Source organism: Mytilus edulis, chromosome 13 (assembly GCF_963676685.1).
Source record: "Mytilus edulis chromosome 13, xbMytEdul2.2, whole genome shotgun sequence".
Taxonomy (NCBI): domain Eukaryota; kingdom Metazoa; phylum Mollusca; class Bivalvia; order Mytilida; family Mytilidae; genus Mytilus; species Mytilus edulis.
Genome location: NC_092356.1, coordinates 16,150,632 through 16,174,865, shown reverse-complemented (window position 1 = coordinate 16,174,865; position 24,234 = coordinate 16,150,632). Strand labels below are relative to the sequence as shown.

At 31.8% G+C, this 24,234-nt stretch overlaps 1 protein-coding gene across 1 annotated transcript in view; it reads left to right on the top strand.

Moving 5' to 3' along the window:
- The window catches only part of LOC139501118 (delta-1-pyrroline-5-carboxylate dehydrogenase, mitochondrial-like), a 40,415-nt gene that overhangs the window by 4,820 nt on the left and 11,361 nt on the right, over positions 1 to 24,234 (top strand). The window contains exons 5-15 of the mRNA XM_071290100.1: positions 540 to 620; positions 5,318 to 5,392; positions 5,729 to 5,803; positions 7,634 to 7,821; positions 16,178 to 16,251; positions 16,808 to 17,049; positions 17,953 to 18,038; positions 18,824 to 18,890; positions 19,208 to 19,329; positions 20,728 to 20,846; positions 23,605 to 23,724. Of these exons, the coding sequence (XP_071146201.1) occupies positions 540 to 620; positions 5,318 to 5,392; positions 5,729 to 5,803; positions 7,634 to 7,821; positions 16,178 to 16,251; positions 16,808 to 17,049; positions 17,953 to 18,038; positions 18,824 to 18,890; positions 19,208 to 19,329; positions 20,728 to 20,846; positions 23,605 to 23,717 (1,242 nt within the window). The 3' untranslated portion in view covers positions 23,718 to 23,724. The remainder of the gene's footprint in view (positions 1 to 539; positions 621 to 5,317; positions 5,393 to 5,728; positions 5,804 to 7,633; positions 7,822 to 16,177; positions 16,252 to 16,807; positions 17,050 to 17,952; positions 18,039 to 18,823; positions 18,891 to 19,207; positions 19,330 to 20,727; positions 20,847 to 23,604; positions 23,725 to 24,234) is intronic.

The window sequence follows — 24,234 nt, the reverse complement described above, 5'->3', positions numbered from 1 at the left end:
TTTTTTTAATATAGAAAATAGCATTTTAATGAAATCATGTTAGAATTATGAAAAAGGAAATTTTCCATTTTTATAAAGAACAATAAATTTTGTTATATTTCATGAAAACTTATGAATTTTGCTATATTTTATAAAGAAGACAACTCCGTGAAATATTTAATAATGTTTATAGTACTGTAAATTCAGATATCTTGGTTGAAGTTATATTTCAGTTTATTTGGTGCAAACATGCACATGAAAGTGACAAAATTAAAAAAAAAACAAAGACATTTACCAAAAGATTTTTAATCATCATCTTAAGGTTCAATATTATATTATGATATGATGAGAAAAAATACAATCGCAGTGATTTGATAATAACATTAGTACCATAATTTAACTGCTACATTTTTGTGAAAACCACCAAATTAACCATACATCAAAATAAATTGAATTATGGTACATATATTTATAAAACTTATTTTCCTTTTTTAACTTTTTGAAATGACAAAAAATATGAAAAAGCAATTCTTTTTTTAAACATTTTTTTTTTATTTCAGGCTAAGAATATTGTCCAAGCTGAAATTGATGCAGTCTGTGAATTGATAGATTTCCTTAGATTTAATGTACAATATGCATTGGTAAGATCTCATACTTGAAAATATGTGTATAGAGAAATAGTAACTTACTATTAGTAAGCCTAACCAAAACCTATGCTTATTTTTAGAACCATGCCTTACAGATTGTTTTATTTTTGTTTGAACAATCACCATTTGTTTACTAATTTGAATTGTTTTACAATTGTCATTTTGGTGCCTTTTCCAGCTGACTATGTGGTATGGGTTTTTTCTCATTGTTGAAGGCTATTGGTGACCTATAGTTGTATCAGTGTTCCAGCTTGATCATTTTCACAAGGTGGTTCACCTGCCCTTTTCAACTGCTGCCCTGTGCCACTTTAAGGGCATACGATACAGTTTTGATTCCGTATTTACATTTTGATAAAAAAAAAAAAAATCCATTTAGACTATTTTTTACCTGATTAATTCAAATATGTAATAAAAAATATACCTTTATGTGCTACTTTTTGAGTAAAATGAGGTTGAAATTTTGTATATTTGCTCAAAATTCAGATTTGTGGCCATATTTTCACTTCCAAAGAAAGGCATAACTTTCTTGTTTTAAAAGACAAACACAAATTGATTTTTGTTAAATAATTTGTAATTTCTGTATTTTATAAGTATCCTAAAAATTTATACATTTTTAATTCAGAAATAACTCATTTATCAAATGTTCATGAATGTAGAAAAAAAACATATTTTTTTTGCTGTATATTTATCAAATTTAAATTAATTGCACTATTTACGTTTTCTTGAATATTGGCACACATAATCTTCTCACGTAATCAAACCAAATGGCATTTTAAAAAAGAGGGGTCCATGAACTTGTTTTCAAGCTAAATAAGTTTGAAAGATAAAAAAAGACTGGTACCGTTACAATTATTTTTCCAAGTAAAACTAGTCAGTTGGCATTTCAATTTCAATATTTCTCTATAGACTACATTTTGCAGTTAAGTTTGTCCATAGATGTACAGTACTCTTCAAAAATATCGATTCGATAACTTTTTTCTCCGATTTCCGTGTTTTTCGGAATCACACCGAGTACCGCGGATTTCACTCCTAAAATCCTCCAAAGATTCTCTCCCAACACCGCGTGGCTGTTAATTGGTTTATTGCCCATCGGATGTACTTCAAATTAACGACGCGTGACAACATAATTGGATTACCCAGATAATTTACCTTTAAACATTTAATCGATCTTGGTTGCACAGGTGTGCTTTAAAATCACGGTATTATAAATTGAACAAATGTTTTCCTTTCTTTGACAGATAAAGATGTGACAATATCATTTAGAATAAGATAATTATTATCCTTTATATTTGTGTCTTATGCCGTTATCTTTAAAATAGAACGTACATACGAAAAAGTATGAAGAAAATTGTTATTTTGTGTTTCTATTACAGTCCGGTCAGGTCATACATTGTGTAACTGTGTTCTTTCAGCAAGGACGATTTTGCCACAATTAGTTTCTTTTATAACTTATTCAATAAGCAATATCAGCGCATTAATTGTTCATTATTAAAAAATCAACTGGCTAATAAAATCATGTTGTTTTTTCGGTAACCCGATTCATCGGATCATCAAGTAAACTTAATTTATTAAGCAATGTAAAATATGATGTTTCACCACCTCGGTACATTTATACAGACTAGAATAATTCAAATTACGAACAGAAACTGTTAAATGACAACTCTGTTGACAAAGGAAATAATTTCAAGTGATATTGATAGTGCTCGTCATTTTCACATTTTACGGAACGGTTTTCAAATTGACGAAAGTATTTATATCAATTTCGTCATTTGAATTTGGAACGTGAAAAATATTTTCACATTAATGATATAATAAATGTACTATAATTCTACCGGTGTTTGACAAGTTTATGACGCTCAATCATTTTACGTTAACAAAAGATGTTAAAAGTTGTGATGATAAGTAATCCGCTTATCGCTATCCGATAGGTCACTAATCCTTTAATTATTAATAAAATTTATCAAACCTCATAATTGCCCATTCCAGTTAAATCAGTCATCATTTTATTTTCAAAATTTCCCAACCGCCTACAATTGGCATTTCTTTATCGTATTATCATGATTATTGTCATTTGAATACAATCAATCACCCCGGACAATTTCCATCATAATTTCAATTAATACATCACCAACTGTAAATCTATATTATTGACCATGGACATGTAACTATAAATGTACTTTCTTTTTTGAAAGATAAAACATTAAAATTCAAAAAGTTAAAAATGTGTTCACGTTTATTCGGATAAGAATTATATTTTCCCGATAAAGGACCTTCTGGAGCCTCAATACGATTGCACAAAAATGTCGTTCTGCAACTTTAGAAACCTTGAATGGACTTTCCCACGGTCGGCCAGAAAGGTCACCTGAGTTTACTAGTACGCGATATTTTTTCCCGCCCTTTAAAAAACTCGTGCTGTGGATAACATTGATGTTAACTATTTTTAGCATTTAACATTGTTAAGTAAGTCAAGTTCAAGTTCAACCCAAACTGTTGATAACTGAGATTTGTATCGTGGAATTGTCTTCGCACAGCAAATAATTGTTTTTAAAATCTTTTGTTGAAAATACACAAATTTACATTCATTGTGCGAAAGTTAATATTAAACAAAGTTGAATTAATGCAGCTGGAAGTATTCCTGTTGTAACGGAAATGTATTATTATTCTGCTGTACTGCCAACAAATCGTAAAACGAAAATGCCGTAATTGTTAAGCATAACGAATGGTGAATAATCTTTTCCTTTTTACTTGAATATACAAAACTTTCAAACACGTAATTTTATTTAACTGCTCAAATTATTTTAGCGAAAGTTTCCGGTTATTTCTACACAAGTATGCTCATTTCGTCAATAAAATATTAATTTACTGGTGAAGACATCGAGGTCAAAATTAAGTAGTTTTCATTTTTTATAAAACTTGAATACAATTGAAAGAATTAACAACAACATTTTGCTTTTAAATCTTTTAATTATTCATTCCAGCAATTAGATAATCGTAAAAAGAAAATGCCGTAGATTTACACAATTATTACGGGGCAATTATTTTGTCTAATGAATGGTGAATAAATTTTCCTTTTTACTTGCATATTTAAAACTTTTAGACTTATAATTTTTAAATAAAGACTTTAACTTTGAAGTAGAATATTTTGTTTTTCACATATTCCGCTATATTTTATAATCGTTTTTTTTTTTAAGCAAGTACATTAAGGTTAAGATATTTTTAGATGGGCTAACAAAAAATACGAAAATATTTTGACTTTAGTTTTTATTACCACAAATGAAATTTAATTAGTATTAAAGACATTTAAAATTATACACCTGTTTGACACTTAAACTGGTACAGTAGACCGGAAATATAATTCTTTATTACTTCAACCTTTACCTGTCAGGTAATCCAATTACCCATTCAGTCTTGTGCCGGTATAGATCAAAGTAGGATAAGGGCAATTAATTCCTCGGTGTAGAGAGTGAGCTCGTTATCACAATAAACATTTACCTGATTTTGGGAGAGATTACTCCCAAATTCCTCCCAACATTTTCGGAGGAATATCGGAGTTTTTCGGAGTGGCTCCGACATTTTCCTCGGTGTAGGGTGTGGGAGAGTTGGTACTCTTGAAGGGTACTGTATTTGTAGTTTCGTCAATTCAAAATAATTATTTAATTGATTAAAGCCTTCAAAACTTGTATGCTGTTTATATAAGACAATGTTTGACAGGCCCTTTTTAAATCATCAGTCAACATGCTAAAGTGCCCTTTCCATGATTGGCTTCTGAAAATCCCTTTGAAATCCTAGCTGGAACACTGTGTTCATTTCTGTGTCATTTGGTCTATAGTGGATAGTTGACTTATTGGCAATCAAACCACATCTTATTTTTATACTATCATACATTTGGACACACAGATGAACACAATATTTTTTTTTAGAAAAAAATACTTATAAATTTTCCCCCAGAATCATATAAATATTAAAACAAAATCAGCGGAGAAAAGGTTTCTAGAAAATGTGCATGAGAAAATATTCAGAAACAAGTTAAGATGCAACTTTATGCTGAACTGAAAACTTGAGAGATTTTTGCATACATATTTATTTGCAGTTGTTGAGCACGTAGAACAATGGACAAAAATGTGAGTTTAATTATTGCAATTTCAAGAAATACTGCATTTAATAAATGTTATATAAATTTAAAATGCGAGTTCTTGTTTTTGCAAAATCTACCCTGTCACAAATTTAGCAATAAAATGAATAATAAGATATCACAAATATAATATACTCTTTATTTATTAGGTTTTGTAAATTAGAGATATTGGTTTGTGTCAATGATAAATTAGTGACACTTTTTTCAAGATACATGTTTGCACCATAAGTATTTAGTATATTGCACAAATTCCTGAATAAAATCTTATTTCTATTACAATGACTGCCTTTATTTTTGATTTACACTGAGAAGCCATTTAATATAGCACATTTTAAAAGCTTGCAGATAATATTAACTAGATTGTTATGTCATGGAACTAGTTTAAAGAATTAGATTTGTAGCTATACCCTAAAACTTGATCTTTTAAAACTTAGTACCCTCATCAAATATTTCTAGAATGTTTTATGGTAGACTAGAATGACACATTATTTGATTTGCTAGTAATAAGATTGTTACATGTCCAATAATTTGATTGGTTAATTTTTAAATTTATTTGTAGAGTTTACAAACACAACAGCCACTCAGTCCATCTGCGTTTGAGACAATTAATTCTCAGAATTTAAGAGGAATGGAGGTAAGAAAACTATTGTGCAGATGTAATTATCTTTGTAAAGCTTATGTCAAATTATTTAGGGGGTTAAACAAGCAATTTACTTTTGGGACAAATAACAAAGACGTACAATATTGGCCAGACCAAGAAAAAGTGTTAATAATTTTCAAAGTTCTTGCTTTATAAAAATTAATTGCTGAGGAAATGAGAGAATAAATTTATTATAAGTTACTTTCTTGAAATTTATGGTAAAATCTTTGATATATATTGTAGCATGATTCCAATATTTTCAACTTAAATCTTACTTTTAAGGCCAATTACTATGTGTTTTATAATAAATGTGGTTCCTCTCTTTGACAGGGATTCTGGGCAGCCATTAGTCCATTTAATTTCACAGCAATTGGTGGCAATCTATGTCAATCACCAGCAATAATGGTATGTACATTGTATATAGGTAGTTTACTTATGACAAAAGACAAATATTCTCTTGGTACGAACTGTCCAAACATTGGAAGGAAAGAAAAGTACAATCACATTAAGTATAAACGATGTAGGGTGGTTCACCCATGTAACTCCAACAATATATATCCAGGCTACCCAATACTATCATCTTAAGTATAAACGATGTAGGGTGGTTCACCCAGTAACTCCAACAATATATATCCAGGCTACCCAATACAATCACATTAAGTATAAACGATGTAGGGTGGTTCACCCCAGTAACTCCAACAATATATATCCAGGCTACCCAATACAATCACATTAAGTATAAACGATGTAGGGTGGTTCACCCAGTAACTCCAACAATATATATCCAGGCTACCCAATACAATCACATTAAGTATAAACGATGTAGGGTGGTTCACCCAGTAACTCCAACAATATATATCCAGGCTACCCAATACAATCACATTAAGTATAAACGATGTAGGGTGGTTCACCCCAGTAACTCCAACAATATATATCCAGGCTACCCAATACAATCACATTAAGTATAAACGATGTAGGGTGGTTCACCCAGTAACTCCAACAATATATATCCAGGCTACCCAATACAATCACATTAAGTATAAACGATGTAGGGTGGTTCACCCAGTAACTCCAACAATATATATCCAGGCTACCCAATACAATCACATTAAGTATAAACGATGTAGGGTGGTTCACCCCAGTAACTCCAACAATATATATCCAGGCTACCCAATACAATCACATTAAGTATAAACGATGTAGGGTGGTTCACCCAGTAACTCCAACAATATATATCCAGGCTACCCAATACAATCACATTAAGTATAAACGATGTAGGGTGGTTCACCCCAGTAACTCCAACAATATATATCCAGGCTACCCAATACAATCATCTTAAGTATAAACGATGTAGGGTGGTTCACCCAGTAACTCCAACAATATATATCCAGGCTACCCAATACAATCACATTAAGTATAAACGATGTAGGGTGGTTCACCCCAGTAACTCCAACAATATATATCCAGGCTACCCAATACAATCACATTAAGTATAAACGATGTAGGGTGGTTCACCCCAGTAACTCCAACAATATATATCCAGGCTACCCAATACTATCATCTTAAGTATAAACGATGTAGGGTGGTTCACCCCAGTAACTCCAACAATATATATCCAGGCTACCCAATACAATCACATTAAGTATAAACGATGTAGGGTGGTTCACCCCAGTAACTCCAACAATATATATCCAGGCTACCCAATACAATCACATTAAGTATAAACGATGTAGGGTGGTTCACCCCAGTAACTCCAACAATATATATCCAGGCTACCCAATACTATCATCTTAAGTATAAACGATGTAGGGTGGTTCACCCCAGTAACTCCAACAATATATATCCAGGCTACCCAATACAATCACATTAAGTATAAACGATGTAGGGTGGTTCACCCCAGTAACTCCAACAATATATATCCAGGCTACCCAATACAATCACGAGTGCTGAAAGTAGTGCTAAACAACACCAATGAATCAATCTTAGATAAGAGAAAAAGTTCTTCAACAGGGAAATCATCTACTGCTATACATGCATTACCTGTCTTACAATTTCAGCATCAAGTTTTAAAGCCACAAGCTGAAAAAAATGGGTAAAATGTATCTGTCAAAATCTTTAAGGGGCATACATGCACACAAACAGCTTAATTCTATAGATAACTTTAAAACTTTTAAATTACTATTTTTTTAGTTCAATTCTGTAAGTGTAGTAAACAAAATATGTATTTTCTTTCAGGGAAATGTTACAGTATGGAAACCCTCCGATACAGCCATGCTGTCAAATTACTTAGTTTACAAAATATACCGTGAGGCTGGTCTGCCACCTGGTGTCATTAATTTTGTACCAGCAGACGGACCAGTCTTCGGCAATACTGTCACAGCTTCCAAACATCTAGCAGGAATCAACTTTACAGGCAGTGTTAGGTATCTTTTCTTAATAATGAAGAATTTTTAATGGTTTTCTTTCATTTTTATGAGGGACCTAAGATATTTTTATAGTTTTCTCTGAATATGCTCAGCTTATTTTAATGACTTTTACCCTACTACTTTTACAAATTAACAACTACAGGTCACTGCATAACCTTCATGTATTAGCCTTAGCAACTAAACTCAGAGGTTTATTCTTGCAATTGACCTAGTACTTACTAAAAACCAAATTGTCACATTTTTCCAATCTTGTCCTGTAGTACTTGACTGAAACCATTTAACTGTCTACGTTTTCATTTTTAACGGGATATTACAATCACCTTGTCTTTTTTGTTGAGCTTTTCTAAAAGAAATTATTGAACAGAATGATATCATATCATATATGCAGACTTTGGCATACCACAAAATCAGATATCCAATAAAATTTATTCTTTCCTCTATCAAGGAAATTAGAACACATGTAAATGAATAACTCCACATAATTTGATTTAATCATGAAGTTTCAAAGTGGCTGTGGATGTAAAAAAAAAAACATACTGTTGGCACTTTTGTGCCATTGCTGCATACATTTTTTTTAATTTTGCAAAGTTTCATGCATTTTTTAATGAAACACATATATAGAATACACCAAAAAAAAAAAAAAATTGGTAAGAATAAATAAAATGATATTTGTTTAATTTATATACCATGTATACCTTACATTTGAGAGAATTATTTTCTTTTTCTTTGAAAAATACACATTGCCAGACTGCTGATATATAAAGCAAAGGATTGTTTTCGGAGAAAAACAATAATTTAAATTTATCAATAAAAAGTAAGCATTTAATGTTGAATGGTCTGAATTCAAATATTCATACAAATAGTTTTATATTTATAAAAAAAAAAAATCAAATTTCAAAAAGGGGATTTTCATAGCATTGTGTTGGTTTTTAAAATTAAAAAAATCTAAAGATATACAATTGTTAAATTTTACCTGAAGCAGAAGAAACACAATTTGTCCTTCACAAACTATGTCAGTGCTATTTCATTTCATCCATTGAAATGATCACTACCTATGTTTTATATTTAGTTCATTATAAAAAGTGAACTCTTACTTAGGTTTGAATATTACAATGGGGAAAGATAGTTGTGTTAGATCACTCGAAAGTGTGAATATGTTCTAAATTGGTCAGACATTACTTGGTCATGTGTTATGAAGATTTAAGCCCTCGGCTTCGCCTTGGGCTTAAATCTTCATAACACATGACCAAGTAATGTCTAACCTATAATTAGTGAATGTTGAATGCGTAGTTAAACTCAAGGTAATTAAAAGATTAGCATTATGTAGTTCTAATCTTTTGATCCGCTTCATTCAGTGAAATCTAGGCGTCACGGTTCACCATTTCAGGTGTGAGCAACATTTTGTATGAATGATAAACGGGAGTCAGTGATAGTTTTAGACACAGAAATGTAAAAAAAAAAAAATTAAAATTAATTTACAAGAGTAATAAGGTCACACAATAACTGGATAGCTGTTGTATGTTTTTATATTTTGCATAAGCTCACTTTTAAATGAATTATGACTTCTGATTACTTTTGTACCAATAAAATACTTTAATTGAATAAATTTATAAATAAAAATAGCCTTCTAAACAGGAGTGTATGAACTAAAAATTGTACTATTTTAAATTAGAATCGGCAACCTTTAATATTTCAAACAGATAATTAACAATTGCAATTATATAATTTAGTCCATATAAAGCGATCTTTATTTGCCTATTTAGGAATTAATGTTCTCATCAAAATATTTTAAATCTCACAACACATGAATACTTCAGCTATTTGAAAAAAAAAAGATGTTTTAAAAATTTGACAGGAAATTTAAGGATCTTCTTGGAATGGAATCGTAAAATTACAAACAGATATATTCTTTTCAAGTGTGAAAAACATCAACAAAATTTATACATAATGGGGAATGTCCTTGTTAAAATAGTTTTTGTCTCACAACGTATAATACTTTAGATATTTGACCAACGATGTTTAAAAAAAAGACAGAACGAATTTTATGTCATCTTTCCCTATTTTTGAATGTATTTACTTGCAAGAATACCCCTAAAGCGGACATGCAGTTTATTTCTTAAATTGCTGTTATTTAATATCAAGAAAGAAAATAAATCCCAAAATTGATTTGAAACTTTGATACTCAATAGTTTTCCTGGAAAATATTCACATTCCTTGGGGATTATTAATTTTATTAACCAGATTTTTGTGACAAAAATGTCAGTTATTGATTTGGGGATGTACGGCGGGCGGCCGGGTGGGCGGTCGGGCTGTCGGGCGGGCGGCCGGCAATCAAATGTTGTCCGTGCATTAACTCATGAACCGTTCAACCAAAGCTTTTAAAATTTTAATATGTTATTACTGACAACTATACGAAAGTCAAGTTCAATAATGGCGATTTTGACTTTTACCGTTCAGGAGTTATGGTTCTTGAAAGATTGAAAAATGGAGTTTCCAGTTGTGTCCGTGCATTTACGCATGAACTGTTCTACCAAAGCTTCCCAAATTTTAATATGTTGTTACTAATGACAGAATGGAGGTCAAGTACAATAATGACGAATTTGACCTTTACCGTTCAGGAGTTATGGTTCTTGAAAGATTGAAAAATGGAGTTTCCAGTCGTGTCCGTGCATTTATGCATGAACTGTTCTACCAAAGCTTCCGAAATTTTAATATGCTGTTACTGATGACAAAATGGAAGTCAAGTTCAATAATGACGATTTTGACTTTTACCGTTCAGGAGTTATGGTTCTTGAAAGATTGAAAAATGGTGTTTCCCATCGTGTCCATGCATTTTCTCATGAACCATTAAACCAAAGCTTTTGAAATGTTAATATGTTGTTACTGATGACAAAATAGAGGTCAAGTTCAATAATGACGATTTTGACTTTTACCGTTCAGGAGTTATGGTTCTTGAAAGATCGTAAAATGGCGTTTCCATTCATGTTGCATTTACTCATGAATCATTCAATCTAAGCTTTTCAAATTTTAATATGTTGATCCTGGTGACAAAATGGAGGTCAAATTTGATATTGACGATTTTCACTTTCACCATTCATCAGTAATGGTTCTTGTGATATTGCCAGGACACAAATAAATGTTAATAAATCCGGTTTGCTGTCGTTGTGACAGCCTCTTGTTTCTCGTATGTTCCAATCTGTTCTTCACTATTGACAACGACTATATATTACATTTTCCCAAATTTACCCTTGGAAAAAATATGTAAATAGATTTTTATTTCATCAAATTTTTTTTTTTGGTATTATCTATATTTTTATAAATAATATTCTTTACACCAGAAATGTTATTTATAAACAAGCGTATGAGTTTAGTAATGACTAGTATATTATATCACTTTCGGACACGCAAGACAAAGATGTATATTATACACCTGATAGTTCAATAAAGGCAACAGTAGTATACCGCTGTTCAAAACTCATAAATCCATGGACAAAAAACAAAATCGGGATAACAAACTAAAACCGAGGGAAACGCATTAAATATAAGAGGAGAACAACGACATAACACTAAAATGTAACACATATAGACAAAATCCCACGAGAATAACAAATATAACATATATATATAACATCAAAACCAAATACATGAATTTGGGATAGACAAGTACCGTGACACGTCTTATCGCAATGTGAATTTACACTCAAAAATAAGAGAAAACAAACGACACAACGTTATAATGTAATACACACAGAAACAAACTATAATATAACAATGACCATATTCCTGACTTGGTACAGGGCATTTTTAAAGGAAAAAATGGTGGGTTGAACCTGGTTTTGTGGCATGCCAAACCTCGCACTTTTATGGCCATGTGAAATATAACATCAAAATGACAACACAGGACTACAATATAAATAAATTGGAGAACACAATAGACAAAGAATCACACGAACAACAGCCAACAAAAGGCAACAAGTTCAAAATTTTAATACGCCAGAAGTGTATTTTGTCCACACAAGACCTATGTGTGACGCACAGATACAAAAGTTTGAAAGCCGAAACGAGTACAAAGTTGAACAGCATCGAGGACCAAAAGATCAAAAAGGTTGTGCCAAAAACGGCAAGGGTTTTCCGTTAAGTTACCAGAAAATCCCTATAATTTAGAGTAATTTATACTTTTGCAAACAGTAAATTTAATAAAATGAATATTCAAAAGATGTACATGATAAAGCTGAAGTATTAACTAATTACAGGAAACAACTGAAATACATTTACATAACCAGACATTTGAAACACAAAAGTAGACACATCCGAATACGTTTAAACCTCTACGCCAAGTGACGTCCTATTTGAAACTGAAAAATGACGAAAAAATGACGTCATTAGAATTAGTAAAACAGAGCATCAAAAAATGACGAAATGACGAAAAAATGACGTCATTAGAATTAGGATTAATTTAAGATTATATATTAGAACTAAATACTGATATTGCATTTAATAACAAAGCACATTTTAATTCTTATTAATATAAAACTGAGGTAGCAATTAACTATATTATAAAACTATGTCAGGTTTGTTATGAATCTAACTTCAAACGTAAAATATCGTACTGATTACTTTGAACGAAATCAAATCTGATAAATGAAGGCGGTGATTAATTTTCTTTACCATAACACAGAAATATAATAGAAAAGACGTCAACACATTTGACAAAATCCGATGAGAATTACAAATATAACATTAAACATTTAAACTAAATACATGAATATGGGATGTATAAGTACCGTACCACGTCTTATAGTAATGCGAGTTCACACTCGGCAAAACAGTCACAATCGGGAATAAGTCACGTTTGGTAATTAAAAGATTAGACGACATTATGACAAAACACAATCTACCATGTGGTAAAAATGTCCTTAGCTAGTTTGGTCAACGAAACATCGTATGGATCCACCAAATCGTGATGGTGTCCATAAAATTTACGGAGTGTCAATTTTAATCTGTCCTCCTCATAACTTTGTTGGAGCAGTTTCTGCGTAAGGAGCACACTCCTGTATATGAAGTCCGTATAGTGTGAACAAGCACGTGAATAACGTATCAATTGTGATATGTAAACACCATACGAAGGGGCAGAGGGTATGTTACTGCTGAGAAATGGGAAATTGATAATTGGGAAGTTGAAATCGTCCCGTTTATCATAGATTTTCGTGTGAAGTCGTCCATCTACGTCAATATTGAGGAAAAGATCAAGGTATGAAGCAGTCCTTCTAGTATCAGTGGTATCCTTAATTTCAAGTTCACTTGGATATATGAGATGTAAGTATTGGCTGAAATATGGGTTATTCAATGATAGAACATCATCAATATATCGGAAAGTAAAATTAAAGAATTTCGCAAGGTGCTTTTTCTTTTTGTCTTTTAGAAGGTTCTGAATGAATTCTGCTTCATACGAGTACAAAAACAAATCAGCCAGCAGGGGTGCACAATTAGTACCCATTGGAATACCGACTGTCTGTTGAAATATAAATCCTCCAAACTCAACAAATATATTGTCGATCAAAAAGTCCAGCATTTTGATAATATCATCTTCTGTATATTTTCTGGGAGATTCAGTGTGATTTTTCACAAAATATGAATTATTGTAACCCAAAACAAGAAATTTGTATCTACGATTTCCATTTTTATAGAAAAAGCTCTGTTTTATGAGATGGTGTAGTCGATCTTTCAACTGAGCATGGGGAATAGTAGTATATAGCGTAGAAAAATCAAAAGTTTTTATGTTGCTGCAAAATTGCAAAGATTGTGATTGAAGGTTAAGCAGTAGATCTTTCGAATTTTTGAGAATCCACATCTGGTTAACACCACTGGTAGAATATATCTCCTCACAATATTTTTGAAGCCCATCTTTAACTGTCGAAAGAATAGTAGTCAGTACTTTAGAAAGATGTTTGGTTGAACATTTTGAAGACCCAGCTATGTATCGTTCTTTATATGGAGTTTTGTGTAATTTGGGTATCCAGTATAATGAAGGCAAGTTTTCTTCGTTTTCTTTGATGTTGATACCAAAAGAAAGAAGGACAGATTTATGATTTTGTAAAATTTCGTCCTTGGTAAATGATGTTAAAGAATATGTAGGATTACCAGTAGTTTTATCAATTCCAAGCTCTGTAGTGAGACATTGCAAATAATGTTTTTTACATATGAAGACAATATTATTGGAGGCTTTATCTGCTGGAACAACGACATATTTGTCATGCAAAGAGGATAAAGCATCCACAACCTCCGGATTCTTGAAAGGGTTAGAAACTTTAGTACTCATATTACATCGTAGTTTTTGTATGCGCCTCTGAATGCATGATCGAATAGCTTTGATCCATTCAGACAAAGTATCCAGTTCTGGTTCGTCTGGTTCGCGCTTTACCCATTTTCTTGCATAGTCCTCAACTGCATCCATCAGTAACTTGAAATTCTTTTTCCAGTTGATGGGCTGGGGGATTCTATATTTTGGTCCCTTGGCTAACAACTCTCTTAGTTGTTCATTGGTAACGATGCCAAGGTCTCCAGTAATAATATGACCAGCTGGACTGTAATTGTATTGTGACGATGCACATGAGCAATCCGGAGGCTTGGATTTTGTATCTTTGAGGTTAAAAGCCTCTAAAACTCTCTTGTGGTTGAAAATCTTGGATGCAATAGACTTGGTGTAAGTATAAGAAATAACAGGTGTAGCTTTATTTTTGAAGTAATCAGGTATAGTTTTTTGTACAGATTTTTGATGGAAAATATTGCTAATATTTATAGCATCTAAACCTTTATTGGCGAATTCTACCTTAAAAAAATAACGTTTTTCCTCACTATTGGATGTAGTCGATACGGGTTTGAATAGTCTATGGTTAGCAATGTCCATGATAATTGCAACTAATCTATACAAAACAGAACGAGAATCAGTAACGGAAGTATTTTGGGCATCTTGAAATAGTAAAGAAAGTTTTGACAATGGAATGGAGTATAATTTAGTTCTAAATGGAAAGTTATAAGTTATCGGCCGTGTACACTTATCAATACCCTCAGAAGTGAAATGATGCATGAACTTGCAAGCCCGACAGGAAATCGCTTGAATACCTGGATGTGTCACCTCACACAGCGTGTGAAAATGCGTGACGTAGATGCAGATATATGAATGTGGTAATGTTCATAATTTCACATACAAATTTGGTTATATAAAAAAACAATATATATATATTCTACTGTAAACTTTTATTGTATTAAACAGTGGTCTGTTATGTTGTTTTTAAAGCCAATAAAGGCACATATACAAAACAACTGCCAGTTTCAAGTTTAGTTACATTTATTCAATAACAGCACACAATATGAATGTAACATAGTCAAGTTCTGATCAGAATTCAGTGTTAATTCTTTATAATTGAAAATGCTCTCCCACAGTAGGAATTGATATTTGACTGAATTAGCCATATCAAGATTTGAAAGAATGTCATAATGTTATTTTTTTGGGGCAAATGTCATCTATTATCTCTACCATTGCTACCATTGCTATTGCCTGGTCAGAACTGGAAAGTTCATCAGAAGATAGCTGGCACTATTAGAGCTGATCCAATAGTTCTGTGATATGTTCATCTCCATGGCCTGTAGAAATCTGTTGGCTAGATTTGAAACTAAATGAAAAAGGAAAATGTTTTATAAATTTGATTTCCATTAAATAAACATGTTAAATGCTTATTCAAATAGCTACATTGTATTTCTCCTCTCATATATATATTAATTTTTATCATTGCAACATAGAATGCACAATGCGTTACTTGTCACACAATCATTTAAAAATTTTCAAAGAACACTTATTTAACATGTTTAAGATTTGAACTTTGACTTTTTAACTAATTCCAATATAAACAGTTTAATAACAGACCATGGTTATTTAAAAAAAAATTAGAGCATGTTCCATATATCAAGTTAGTTAGTCGGATAAAACAACCGTACTATTGAAAAGATATTGACACGCAATTATGACTACATCAGCTGGTTACTGTAGTTTTGGTCCTTTGTGGCTTATAGACATATCTTGGTTTCGAATCGGAGAAGATGACAAAATGGCCGAACACAGAGAATTGATCCTCTTAATTTAGAATCAATGGTGATATCTTATCTAGCAGAATAAAACTTTAATATCTATGAATTTGAACATTTTTATACAGAATGGAAATAATATCAATTTTTCATTTTTTTGCGAAGTTTCCCTTTAATGCTCTTTTAAAATTATGCAATTTAATTGATACATGTAGCAGACTTTTTATCTCCCCTGGAGGACTCTTATCTTGACAGTATGTTTGTTTTACAGAACATTCCAACATTTATGGAAGCAAGTAGCTAATAATATAGAAAAATATAGAACATATCCCAGATTAATAGGAGGTAATTATCATACATATACTTTATATGAAAAAGAGGATGTGGTGTGTCTGCCAATGAGACAACTCTCAAACAAATGACACAGAAATTAACAACGATATGAAAAACAAATATGTAACATGGCAACAAATAAACCACTGAATTACAGGGAGCCACATATATATTCCTTTTGTAACTCTTTCCTTACAATTATATAATTTGGGTCGGCTCATGAATAAAAATTTGCATAAATGTATCTGTTAGGTGTCAAAACAATATCTCCATTTTATACAAGTTTGGACTGAGTTATGAATAATGTCATATTTTTACCTGATATTATCAATTTTACACAATTTTATAATTTGCAAGCTTCAATTTAAATATTAACTCAAATTTAAATGTATCGAAAAAGTAAGAGAGAGTGATTGGCTCTTTTATGCAGTGGAATGGCTTCTCTAAAATCGTTGTCAAAATATGAAAAGATACTTAAAAAAAACTTCAATGAATTTTTTTTGAATATATACGACATTGTCTTTAATAATGTTCTAAATGGTTGTGAAATTTTTTGTTATATTTTTAGAATGTGGAGGTAAAAATTTCCATTTTGTCCACAAGTCAGGTGACTTAGAAAGTGTCGTGAATGGAACAATTAGGTCAGCGTTTGAATATGGTGGACAAAAATGTTCAGCTTGTTCTCGGATGTATATCCCTCAATCCATGTGGCCAGAAGTAAAGGAGAAAATGTTAAAAATACACAAGGAGATTCAAGTTGGATCCCCATTGGAAGTAGAGACTTTTGTGTCTGCAGTTATTGATGATAAGGTAAATAATAACCCGGCGTTTTGCATTTGTGCCGATCTGCATTTCATTTGCGCCGATTTTTCTTTTCATTTTTTTACAGGTAAATTACGGGTAAATGTTATTTTTCATTCATCCTTATTAACCTCTTCCATTAGCCAGTTGTACAAATGATATAAATTGTCAATCATAACATGTGTATGACTGTTGTCCTATGCTCACCACGGGGAGGTGGAAGAAGGATCTCAAGCGCACTATGTTCACATACTTTTAAACCAAAAAGTAAAAACCTAAGATAAAAGAACTCTGTTTATATTAAAATGACGAATTAAAAATCTTGTTACTACATTAAAATCCATAAAAACGGAATACATTAAAACCACAAATATGTTCTTGCCGAGTATGTATAGGCAACACAATTTATAAATTCCTTTCTTGTGATTTTGTATCTTCTATATTTGTCATAATTGTCAATAATAACAAAGTCGATCTTTTCTATCTCTAGCTTTACTTACTGATGCGGGCATTTCTAGAGTTCGCATTTTAACATAAGTAACGGCCTGGATTTTCTTCACTTAAACTTAAACATAAGTGAACAATGTTTATTACTAAAATTTACCAATATACTTTCAAGGTAAAGTACATGTACAAGTAATTACTCACCTGTGTTAAGCTGTAAATGCAATTAGGAGAAAAAATAAAATCGGCGCAAATGAAAAATGAAATCAGCACAAATGAAAGAATGACAATTTTAAAAATCTGCGCAGTTAAATCACAAAAATACCAAACTCCGTTGAAAATACAATCAGAAAGTCCCTTATCAAAGTTTATGATAAATACATGCATTGGTTCATGAATTGAATAAACATTATTTTTCACCAGTCACTTGTTTCATATGACTTTAAGAAAATGTTTTTTATTTTTCAGTCATTTGCTAGAAATAAATCGTATTTAGACCATGCCAAATCTTCACCAAATTTAACAATATTAGCTGGTGGTAAATGTGATGACAGGTAAGATCTAAAGTAGAATTAAGATTGTTTACCTTACAACATAAAAAGCAGATTTGCATTTTAATTATTAATGCCCCATTTCTTAGCACCATTTAAGGACATTATTTTTTATGCCCCATTTTTAGGCATTATGTTTTCTGGTCTGTGCATCCGTCTGTGCCTCCGTCTGTCCCGTTTCAGGTTAAAGTTTTGGTTAAATTTTTGGTCGAGGAAGTTTTTGATGAAGTTGAAGTCTGATCAACTTGAAACTAAGCAAACATGTTCCCTATGATATGATCTTTCTAATTTTAATGCCAAATAAGAGATTTTATCCCATTTCCACGGTCCACTGAACATAGAAAATGTAGTGCGGATGGAGCATCCGTGTACTTGGAACACATTCTTGTTTCAGTCTGTGTGTCCATTTTTTTGTTTCTCCCTCTTTTCGTTTCTCTGTTCGTCTGTCTGTCCCTCTTCAGGCTTAAATTTTCAGGTTAAAGTATTTGTTCAAGGTAGTTTTTGATGAAGTTGAAGTCCAAACAACTTGAAACTTAGTACACTTGTTCCATATGATATGATCTTTTAATTTTAATGCCAAATTAGAGTTTTGAAATCAACTGCACATAGAAAATGATATTTGAGTGGGGCATCCATGTACTATATACACATTTTTGTTTTTTGATTTTCCCCCCTGCTCTTACAATGTTTTCTGGTCTCAAACAATTAACTTATGCTGTTGGCCAAAAAATATTTTTCCTAGCACCAGTTAAAAATCACAGTTGATTCATTCTATGTCTTTATTTCAGCAAAGGATATTTTGTGGAGCCAACCATCATAGAGACAACAGATCCTGAAGATAAAATTATGAAAGAGGTAAAAAAAAATAATTATTTTATAATTGCTAATACCAAATTAGTCTGTTTCATGAAATTCATATTGACAAATTACGAATTACTGTGGTTTCATTGATTTGCCTGGATTTGCAGATGTCTATATATAAGACTTTTTAAAAAAAATTGGATTTTTTCCCTAGCAGCAAAATCACGAAAATTGTTATATCATGAATAATAATAAATCCACATTTTTTTATGTAACTTAACCTTGTTTCATTTTATTTTGCATTCATTACTGCTGAAGTTTTTATGGCATATTTGTCTTTTCGGTTATAACTTTTTTTTATTACTTTGTAGGAGATTTTTGGTCCTATATTGACAGTCTATCCATATCCAGATGACCAGTACAAAGAAGTAGCTGATATACTAGAAGAGACATCACCATTTGCACTTACAGGAGCAATTTTTGCCTTAGATGAGTTAGTACCAGAAAGTTTTTAAGCTATTTTTAAAATCAATATTTTTGTAGGGCATAGGTTAATCCATGATACTTAACTTGTCAGAAAACAAAAAACTGAAAAAGATCGTTTTACGATAAATTCTACATTAGATAACGCCTGGCACCAATTCACGAATATGGCAGGTGCTGTCCATTTGTTTAATGTGTTTGAGCTTTTGATTTTGCCATTTGATTAGGGTCTTTCTGTTTTAATTTTCCTCAGAGTTCAGTGTTTAAGGTGATGTTATTTTTTGCCCAATGTAATATGTGCTTGTTGATGTTAAGGTAAGCAATTCTTAAAAACTGAACAGAAGAATACTCTAGTATTTTGATACAAAAGACAATACTTAATTGTTTTTCCATTTACGTTTTGCAGAATGAACTCCTGTAAGTACTTTTGAGAAGTAAACATGTTAGATTCTTTATGCCCCACCTATGATAGTAGAGTAGCATTATGTTTTCTGGTCTGTGCGTCTGTTCGTTTGTCCGCCCGTTTGTTTGTCTGTCCGTTCGTTCGTCTGTCCCGCGGCCGGTTAAAGTTTTTGGTCAAGGTAGTTTTTGATAAAGCTGCAGTCCAATTAATTTGAAACTTAGTACATGTTTTTTATGATATGATATTCTAATTTTACAGCCAAATAAGACTTTTGACCCCAATTTCACGGTCCACTGAACATAGAAAATTGAAGTGCCAGTTTCAGGTTAATGTTTTTGGTCAAGGTAGTTTTGATGAAGTTGAAGTTTAATCAACTTGAAACTTAGTTCACATGTTCCCTATGGTATGATCTTTTTAATTTTAATGCCAAATTAGATTTTTTTACCCAATTTCACGGTCCATTGAATATGGAAAATGATCGTGCAAGTTGGGCATTCGTGTACTTTGAACATATTCTTGTTATTTTAGAAATTCAGAAAAATAAGATAATGTGCACAATAGCGAATTACTGAAGATCACCAGGGGAAAAAAACACAGACAAAGACAAACAAATTCATCTGACAACCTTATCTGGTACACAACATGTAGTGGAGTAAATCTTTGTCAAAACCATACTTTGTAAAAGTAAACTTAAAAAATCAATTACAAAAAAGAGTGATGATATACAATGGATTTGTTAAATCTGTGGGTACCAATCTTCATAGAGTGAGGAAAACTTGTGTTGTTGCAGATTATGTTTGCCAAATGGTAGAACATTTGTTATTTCTTAAACATTTGAATACATGGTTCCCCTGTATCTATGATTTCTGTGAAATAAATTGTAATCAAAGAATAATAATGATTCAACAGTAGCTATGATCTGCAACAGTGAATGTGGTGATAGTAGAGATTGACAATTGTTGGCCTTGTTAAGTGTATATCAACATTCAAACATTTTTTTTCCAGGGAAGTGAAAGAAGAACTTATAGACAAATTTAGGGACTGTGCTGGTAATTTTTACATAAATGATAAATCTACAGGATCAGTAGTAGGACAACAGCCATTTGGTGGCAACAGATTATCAGGTATGAACTTAAAAGAATGTTGCTGTCCCCTATCTTATGATGCTCCTGTGAAGGGAGGTCATTATTCATTTTAAATCCGCATGAAGATTGCACATAACAATTGATTTCCTCATAGACATTAGTATTGGGCTTAAATTAAAATATTGTTTGTTTGCAGTTTACCGACCGACCCTTGAAAATCCTCCCGACTGTGAAAATTTTATTGCTTTATATTTGAAGAAATTTTTTTTAATACTTCTATTGACGCGATCCGGAACTTTGGGTCCTTTCCGGAAATGATTTAAAGTCTGGGTCAATTACACATTTCAAGTTAGGTTTTTCTTAGCTTCCCGTCAAGCGTTCATGTGACCATTTAATGATAAAGCACATGGAAATTGTTTACAGGTATCCATGAAGTCACGGAGGAGTACTTTACGCTGTCGTCTCGTGTCAATTTTAAGACAAATAACAAACAAAAAAGTTTATTAGTAAACTGTTTATACAGATTCAGGCACATGTAATGATGTGTGATGATATCATTGACGATGATGCAGCGGATATATTCATAACTGACACGATAACCATTCTGTCTCAAACAAATCGGGTACAGAATCTGTGGAGCCTGACTTTATGGAACCAATTTCAGTGGTTAAATAATTCGACAGCAGCTTGAAGTATGGCATATTTTCTACAAATCGTTGTGAAGACGACAAAGATGAAACCACCCCTCCGTGACTTAAATCTTCATGGATATCTGTAAACACGCCTAGCTCCTAGGAGGAAGGGCTCATTTGAAATGTTAATGGATATAGATCATGCCAAATCAATAAGAAGCAACCCTAACTACACAAAGATGTAGAGAAAATGAATGGTTAGCTTGAAAAATAAATATACTCTCTCTATATTAAATCTATCTTCGATTGCAGTGAGTATGCTCCTTTAGGATAAGGGGGGCTGCCCCACTCATTGCAATTATTCTCTTTCTTACAATATTAAATATACCCAAACTGTGTGGCCTGTGTGAATTCAATTAAAACATGTCCTTAGGAGCTACAATAATGTATGCTGCCAATTTTTTTTATGCATTAAAAACATTTCAGTACAGACCATTTACTTTTAATGGGGTGCTATGGATTTCACCCCAAACTTTAGATTTCTTTGGTTTTCATTAAAGCCTGGCAAAATTATAACCTTATCACATATAATTAAATATTGTTAGAAATATGATAACAGTCGAATGTCTTAATACTTTTTTTTTCAAGTTGCCTTTTTTTCAATTGAGGAAGATTCAATGGTTATTTTTTTTTATTAAAAATACACTCTTTAATACATTGTCTTATAAATCTTAAATATCTACATTTTTCTGATGAAAATACTCTACTCATGAAAACATTCTAGTCAAGAAGCATACATGTCTGAATATATTTCTTTAAAACAGTTCTAGTCATAATGACATTCCTTGTTTATAAGTGTTCCAGTATTTAATAATTATACCATATTTTATGTCATAAATTGGATAATGACACTATGTTAAAGTTTCAGTTTTGGTTAAAAAGTTTTTTATCTGAAAATGCCTGTTCATTTGATGTTGGTTTTCAGCATGTCCAGTGTTTGTTGTTTTAAAATGTTTTTTTGTTTCTTCACAAGAAACTTGGTTCAGTGTAACTGCTTGTTTAAACTGTATTTTGGCTGATAAAATAAAATATTTTTCCTACCTACCGACCCTTCAGTCTGAAGGTACAGTCGGAAAACTGCAAACAAACATATTTTTAAGGTTGGCCTTAGCCTTTTTTTTTAGATGCAGATTTTAAAAAGTTGATTTTTAGACTGAAACCTTGCTAGAATTAAAGAAAAAAATTATTCAGACAGTATTCTTTACTCCAAAAACATATAGATTCCTGATGCTTTTCTACAATTTGTACTTATCTCCCTTGCCTATCACATTCTGCACTTTAAAATATATGTTTCTTGACAGTGTAGAAAAGACTTCTCATGCCCTTTTGGCCTAAGCAATAATGCAGAGTGAACAAAGTATCTAGTAATGAAAAATATCTGCTGCACAAAATGACCAATCAGGATAAGCCAAACTCTTAATTTTGAATATTACGTTATCTTCATAAAATGAGGTGTATTGTAATCTGTAGTCTCCTGGTAGCTGTCATTGTTGCAAGCATATGATCACATTCTAATAACTGTTATTACACAGTTTAGTTTGGGGTCCTCATCACAATTAAGTCATGTTGTTTTTATTCAAAAACAATTTCAACTGTTTGCATGTAAAAAAAACTAAGTTTAAGGTCAATGTTAGGCAGCAACCATTTGATTTTCTGGGGGGGGGCTATGTTTTTTTTTTCTGGACAAATAAAAACAATCTATTTTTTTCGCGACAAGTCGAAAACAATTTTTTTCTTTCAATTTTAGCATTACATATAGTGGCAGCTGAGGGTGAAACAAACAATTTTTTTTTCTCAGAATCAAAAACAAATTATTTTTTTGTCCAAAAACTGGAAACAAACTTTTTTTTCCCAAAAAAACCATAGCCCCCCCCCAGAAAATCAAATGGTTGCCGCCTTAAATTACAGGATATAAACAATATTTGTACAGTGTATGAAAATGTCAAATTTATATGTACTATCTACAAACAGAAGAAGGTAGTCTTGCTTTTCTTTCTGTTTCTTAAGCTTATACAAATACATTTTATATTTTCCAACACAAACAAATAATGTATATAAAAGCAACATTTCTAATGTGTTTACCCATCCTACATATATTTCTATAGGAACCAATGACAAAGCAGGAGGTGCCAACTATCTACTGAGATTTGCTTCCATACAGTCAGTAAAGGAGACATTTAAACCGCTCACAGCATGGGATTATCCATACATGAATTGATAGACAGGTAATATAAGATATAGGTTTACTCTACAATTTGTGGGGTTCCAATAAGTAATTGTCTTTCCTTGTCCGAGCGATTAAGATGTGTAGTGTCAACAATTGTTTTAAAAGAATAGAGAATGGAAACAAGGAATGTGTCTAAGAGAAAACATCCCAACCAAAGAGCATAAAAATTGCTCAAGGCAAAGGCAAAGTGTCTTCAAACCAACAAGAAAATGCTAAAAACAATTATAGAATAAATAATCGAAGAATTCAAATAAAGAAAAATAGTCAACAAGTGACCGAACAACACATTAATTCATGAATGTGCGTAGCATTATTTATTAATTATTCTTTTTATTACATTGGCAAATGGCTTTTAAAAAAAAAAAAATGTAAAACATGTAAGGAACTACAGTCGACTCTCGTTATCTCGAAGTCAGTCGGACCAGAGAATTATTTCGAGATACACGTAGTTGGACTCAAACGAAAACCGGAAGTTTGACAGACCAAGGGACACAACTCTTGCTTAGCT